Consider the following 6,819-nt stretch of genomic DNA (forward strand, 5'->3'; position numbering starts at 1 on the left):
CCTCTTCCACCAGGATTGATGTTTGTGAGCCTTTAATCTACACCAAACACAAGACTTTTGCCAGGATTTTAGAAATACTGAAATCATGGATCCAAATTCCCTCAGTATGGTGAAGAAATGCTTGATTAGACACCAATGAAGGTTGAATTTATTAAAATGTTCCATTTTTTCAATATGGGCTTTGTCATTAGCTTTATTTTTTTCCTTAAAAATATCAAGATCAGCCTAAAAAAACTACCACATGTAACTGTAAAACGTCAAATTCCCAATTCTAGAAACAATACAGTGTCCTAAATGTTAGCTTAACACGATCATATCCTGGTTATATTCTACTGGCTGGGACGGACCTGGAGAACCTTGATGGAGCGACAGGTTTGTGGGATGTGTGTATATATTAGGGCTGAGCAATATATTGATATTATATCGATATCGTACTATGAGACTAGATATCTTAGATTTTGGATATTGTAACATAGTGATATGTTGTCTTTTCCTGGTTTTAAAGGTTTCGTTACAGTAAAGTGATGTAATTTTTATGAACTTATCAGACTGTTCTAGCTGTTCTATTATTTACCTTTATACACTTAGCCATCATATCTACATTACTGACGATTATTGATCAAAAATCTCATTGTGTAAATATCAAGTATCAAATATAATACCAAGTTATCTCTACAATAGTATTGCAATATTGATATGGTGGTATTTGGTCAAAAATATCATTGATTTTGTCCATATGGCCCAGCCCTAGTATACATGTATTTATATACAGTATGTAGTATTAGGAAAAAAATGAATGACCTGAGACCAGTCACAGATCACACAGATGTCAGGTGATATACAGCATAACCCATTTAAAAAAAAAAAAAAAATCACTTTCAAATTTTATTTTCTGCACAATGCTTTGCAACAGAGGAACAAGTCATATCCTCATGTTTTATCAACTTTTAACAAAATCTTGTTCTGTGGTGTATTTAAGGCCACGTACACCCACACAGTTATTGTTCATTATTCTGGCTGATAAAAACCTCTTTGTGTTGCAATTTGCTGGGAATAATGTGATATCAAGAAACTATGATCTGATATCTATGTGCTCATAACAATGTTGGCAGTGTATTTTTTTCTTGTCCTGACAGGTTTTAAACAAAACCAACAGGAGAGTGAGGCAGCTGTCAATCAAGCAGTCTGTGTTCACACCCACACAGATCTGTGAAGAGGTCGTAACAAGTGATATACTATAAGTGAAAACACTTGTGTGGGTGGACGGCAGGTGTGTAGGAGCTATAAATTGCATTCAACCATGTCAGGAAATGATACATTTGATTCATGTTTACATTAATGTTACAGAGAAGACACTTTGTAATTATTATATTTACACTCATTTACAACTGTTTTTCATCTTTTCATTTAAATGCTGACCTGTTGTCGTACACAACAAGTACAACGTATGTTTTTAAGTTTAAGATTACAGTTCAGAGTAAAAACTATTCTAAGAAACATAAAAGTCAAAAGGCTTTTTTTCCCACGGGAAACATTTTGACATGTCACAAGAGGAAAAACACACGTGTAAATAGAAAATGAATGACGGCTGAATTCCATTTAGCTGCTCTGGTTTCAGGATCCTGGCATTGAGCGTGTTTGGCTCGCTGTCACGACTTTCTGGGAATAGAACAAAGCTATCGTTCACATTATTGTAACACCTGTACTTTTCCGACTATGACAAGTCAAAATGTGTGAGCTGTGGAAAAACGCCTATCGTCTCAGTGTAAGAAGTTGTGCAGTCTCGGTCACTTTTACTCACATATGTCACTCAGTATGCATCTTTTAATGCAAATTTGAAAAAAAAAAACATTTCACGTGAAAGGGCTGTTATTTTCACAGTCTGAGATTTTAAAAAGGCCTCTTAGTCATTTCTTGCACCAACCCGTGCTCATGCATTGAGCCGTAGAGCCGGGTTTCCAGATGTTAAGACATCTTATTGTCTTTAATGCTTTGGCTTAAGACACTTGTTCAGTAACTGGACATTCTTGCTCTTCCTCTCGTATTCTTCCCGCTGCCCTCTCCCTCTCCTCCTGCTCGTGTAGGGAATTCTGCCCCGTGGTTTTTCCGTGCTGCTCCTTCAAGTGGCGTCGTAAGGCGGGCTTGTGGGCAAAGCGGGCGTGGCAGTACGCGCAGCGGTGTGGGCGCTCGCCGCTGTGGAGGTTCATGTGGTCTATCAGTGTGGATTTCTGGGTGAAAGTCTTGTAGCAAAGGGGGCACTGGTGGGTTTTACCGCCACCCCGGTGCACGGCCATGTGTCGGTTGAGGTTGGCGGAGTGGTGGAAGTGCTTGCCGCAGTAGGGGCAAGCGTACAGTAGGTGAGTGGAGCGGGAGTGGATGGCTAGGGAGTGGGCCGAGGGGAACGTCATGCCGCAGTCCTCGCAGATGACGGGCCCGGCTACGCTTGAAGTGGACCCCACCACCGCCACAGACTCGTCCCCTCCCTCGTTCGTTCCAACAGTCAACGCAGAGCTCCCTTCGCCAGCGCCGCAACTAGACTCCTCCAGGGCAAACTGGCTCAAACCGTTGGCAGTCAGTGGTGAGACCTTTTCTCCCTGAGCGTCGTCCATGCTTACGTCCAGCCGTGGGAATTCGACTGACATGTAACTTCCTGTCTTAAGCCCTTCTTGGCTGTAGTCCAGCCCGAAGCCCCCTCCCATTCCTGTAGTCGCGAGATACCACAAATCCTGTTGATGAGCCGCACCTGGAGGTCTTTTCTCCTGAGACGACACCCACCTTCTCCTCCTCAATCCCCTCGCCCTGCCTCTTACACTGCCCCAGAAAATTTTATTGTCAGGCTGCCTGCGTCTGAAAGTGCGCAGTCCCTCCGCTAAAAGCTCCTCCCTCGAGAGGCTGCCAGTACCAAGATCTCCTTCTGTTGGGTTCAAGTCATATTCACCGCCCTCTCCTCCGATCACGACACCTTCTGTTTTTGGGTAGGAAGAATCTTGAGGGCCGTCAGAGGGAGCTCCCGTCTCCTCTTCCCTGTTTCTGTTCATCTGCTCTTCTCCGGAGATGTACACTCTGAACACGTCATAGTCCTCTGGTCTGACCTCTTCCTCCTCGTCTGATCCATGAACCTGGAACAGAATTGAAGACTGAGTGAAGCGTCAAAGTGGAAACATCAGGAAACAGTGAAAAAAACTAATCAAAATTCCCTAGGAAGGACGAGAAGCTAATCAAAATTCCCTAGGAAGGTTTGTCTTTTTATTAAAAACTTCAAATCCATCTATTTCAGGACTAAAAGTGCTTTATTATCTCTGTTCTGTGTCGATCCTGTGTTCTCTGTTATCTTCTTGTTATCTTCTTTACCTTTTCATCCTGTTACCCTGTCCTCTGTAAGACTTTGATCACACATCACACTCAACTGCCATCTGCTGGGACCATTTACGACTGTATAAAAGTAAAAAGCATGAAGGAGAGACCCCTTGCTCCCTCCTTTGTGGCTAGACATCATGCAGCATTCAGAGGTCCTTTGATTGTTTTTTTTTTTACTTTAAATAAATCCTAATTGTAGTAAACAAAAAAGTTTATCTAAGTCACCAATGACCACACAAAAACTGGTGAAAAAGGACACTCCACCAAAAATCTTTTACGGATCAGTGTACTACATGAATACTGATTTGTAAATTCAATGTAGATTTAAAAAAAAAGGTACCCTGGTTTCAGGTTTCTTTTTAACGCACCTTAATACACGGCTCATCTAGCAAAGGACTGTCACCGTGGTGTTGGCTGCTGCCCTGGGCGGACATATTGTCGTTGGTCTCCTCCACTGAGCGTACCACGGGACTGTGTGGGTGCATAGGGGAAGGTCGGCTGTTGGGAGGCGATGCGGATGCAACAGAGTGAATGCTGCCACCGACAATGAGTGGTTGAGGCTGACTCTCCTCTGTAGTTATCTGGAGGAAGAAACGGGGTAAACAGGTGATGAGGCGTCTCAAAACTTATGAAAACTGAACTCAACATGTAAAGAAAAAGAGGTACAAGCAAAATGAAGAGATAAACATGGACAAGTGCATACCTAATGTTAGGCTGAAACTGGAATAAAACCACTCATCTTTGATACATTTTTTACACTAAAGACTTTGATTACTTTACATGCTACATGAAAAATGAGAGCTGCATTTCGCAGACTGCCTCTATAAATTATTTTGACCAAACACAGTCTAAAAATGATTATTTTGGAAGACTGACCTTCGGTGGAGTGGGGTTCTTTAGCTGCACATATTTCTTTAGAGCTCCTCTGCAGCGCTCTACGATATGCTCCATCTGAAGGTAACTGGCAGCGGTCAGGTAGTTGACAATCTCCTCTGGCTTGAATTGCAGCACACCAGTGTAGCAGGACTGGAGCAGGTCACACACCACCGTGGAGCTGTACAGCATCGACACCTGGATATAAATGTAGAACAAAAACACGGACAAGAACAGTTTTTTTTACTTGGCGTCAGAGAGTAAAAAGGGAGGTTCGATGACAGTGTGACATTGTGTGTGTTGTCATCTTCCTACGTGAAGCTTTGGGGACGGGTTGAGGAGGAATTGGTCCCTTAGGAAGGGCGAGCAGGCAGCCAGCACCACCTTGTGTCCCCTGAATGTCTGGTTGTTGCTGGCCACAATGGTGACGTCACAGAAGTGCTGGCGGGACCTCAGTGAATTCATGTGCTTCAGGGTCGTGTCCCCATGGCCCGGTAAACGGAAACACAGCATCTCCATCTTGTCTGAAGAGATATGGAAATACATGTAAGAGCTTGTAGGGATGAATTTCAGGAATCAAGTATTACAAATAAGTAAATGAGGTGGTCTTTCAATTAGAAGCTCAAAAGGCAAAATGGTTTAAGACTAATAGATAAAAGTTGCTCAGACTGTGTGTTCACTATCTGATACAATATACCTGCCTGATCTCAAACACACACAGACATCTAAGGAAGTTTATGCTCCTGTGTAACCTGACATGAACTCTTGATTGCACTGTAGCAGAACGAGGAATGCAGTCAGGCAGTGTTTACGCTTGGTTGGTTAGAGACTAGTCAGGTGCTGGGGACATGAGGCATGACGCAGTTTTATTTCCTTTATGAAACTTTGTTTTAGAGGGTCCATTTTTGTAAGATGTATCCGAGTTTCTTGCATCTATACAGTAAGCCAACAGGTTGGCAAGAATCTGATTGTGAGCCGTTGTCTTGGCTGCACATCTCATCCAGTTCCAAGTGCAAAAATCACACATCAACATTCTCCAATACACTATTTTTTTAATTTATTGTTATATTTGAGTTAGTTCATTTAGTTACTGTATATATTTTAGCCTTTAAATGTATTTGTTTCTTTGACCTTCCTCACTGCTTTAGTATTTTGATTTATGTCAAGTGGCTGCTGTAACACTTTAATCTCCCTTTGGGATTAACAAAGTATCCATCTATCTATCTATCATGTTGGGCCTAAAGATGCAACAAGTGTGGGATATGTGTTACCGTTATAAGGTCAAATAAAATAGCTGCCGACTCATTTTCCTGTCTATCCAATAATTCATTGGTCATTTCAGCTCTATATTAAATTTCACATTATCATGTATGATTAAATACCTCCAGAATGACAATGTAGATATGAATACATGCTGATTTCCCACTATAGCTATATAATCTTAACTTCTTGCTATGGGTTAAGTGATGCGGTGTCTCACAAAAATCCTCATTAACGTGGATATAATGGCCAAACAGCAAGGACCATTTATTGTTTTTTTTAAATTCAGACAAAATAGTAATATAATATATTAAGATTGAATCACTTGTGATGTAGCTTTGACATCAGGAAAATACAATTTTAGCCGTATCACGAATCTATTAATTACTATGGAGTATGTTATGGTTATATTATCCAATACACCAGATGTTATCACACATCACGCTATCGATTACTTTCACTAAATCTTCAGCTTTTAACTGTTGGACGTTGGAAAGTTAACATGTGGGCTCGTTAAGAGCAACAAATACAAAGTGACACTGAATGTATTTTATTAGGACTCTTTAATAAAATGAGAATAACATGTTTATTGTTGTGTTTTGCTCCTGGCCTAAGCTAACCCACTTGTCTGAACGGTAGTTAGCTAGCGTTAGCTGCTGGTTAGCTTGCTGGCAGCTGGCAGTGACCAGCCGCAGAAACAAACAAAAGCTCTCCGGTTATGGTAAAAACTTTGCCATCACTCACCTTCCCTTTTTTACTCTCCTTTCGTTGGGGTGTTTTTTTTTTCTTTTAAATCTGGGTTTGTGTCAACACGACAAACGTTGGTGAGTTGGCCCCAGGCAGCATTTGCTCCTCTCCGCTGCCACTGGCTAAAACCTCGATTTCTGTTTACTTTTAGAGGAAGCACATCTCGTGACAACAAATATAAACCGCTAACCGTTTTGTCTTCCGCGACCAAACTGACCTCGAATCGGTTTAAGTGGGAAGTTTCTCCAGACGGTCTGCAGCCAATCAGAGCACGCACGCTGACTTCTGATCAGTTTTGAAAAATCAATGGACTCGCGTATCTTTATTATCAACAACCATATTAATGAACATTTTATACTATTATTTTTGGAAACATGTACTGTTTGGAATACTAGAAGATGACCAAACAGAATTATCAGCTATACATGTGTTTGTGTTTTATATGATAGATTTTTATTGAACCTACTCAGCGTAACAGTGTCTGTTATTTGTTAGATTTTTTTTTTTTACTAAATATAAATGTCTTTGCGTGTTTTGAAAGCTGAACCAAGGCAAATTCCTTGTATTTTTATACATGGCAAA

The 6,819-nt window shown here is 41.2% G+C and overlaps 1 protein-coding gene across 1 annotated transcript; it reads right to left on the bottom strand.

Annotated features, from left to right (window-relative positions):
- Positions 1–872: 872 nt before the first annotated feature.
- On the bottom strand, positions 873–6,621 carry LOC122969505 (zinc finger and BTB domain-containing protein 12-like). The gene is made up of 5 exons (XM_044335215.1): positions 6,235–6,621; positions 4,546–4,754; positions 4,234–4,428; positions 3,726–3,938; positions 873–3,119 (listed from the first exon to the last, which is right to left on the bottom strand). Exons 2-5 carry the CDS (start codon positions 4,747–4,749, stop codon positions 1,998–2,000), a joined length of 1,734 nt encoding a protein of 577 aa, XP_044191150.1. The 5' UTR covers positions 4,750–4,754; positions 6,235–6,621; the 3' UTR covers positions 873–1,997.
- Between the last annotated feature and the right edge of the window lie 198 nt (positions 6,622–6,819).

Source organism: Thunnus albacares, chromosome 19 (assembly GCF_914725855.1).
Source record: "Thunnus albacares chromosome 19, fThuAlb1.1, whole genome shotgun sequence".
In the NCBI taxonomy this organism is placed as follows: Eukaryota; Metazoa; Chordata; class Actinopteri; order Scombriformes; family Scombridae; genus Thunnus; species Thunnus albacares.

Bases quoted from the DNA above. Each gene is read 5' to 3' on its own strand.
- LOC122969505 (XM_044335215.1), bottom strand. From the start codon at position 4,749: ATGGAGATGCTGTGTTTCCGTTTACCGGGCCATGGGGACACGACCCTG. The intron at 4,429-4,545 runs GTAGGAAGATGA...ATTTATATCCAG, and splicing joins ACCCGTCCCCAAAGCTTCAC to GTGTCGATGCTGTACAGCTC. The intron at 3,939-4,233 runs GTCAGTCTTCCA...TTCTTCCTCCAG, and splicing joins AGAACCCCACTCCACCGAAG to ATAACTACAGAGGAGAGTCA.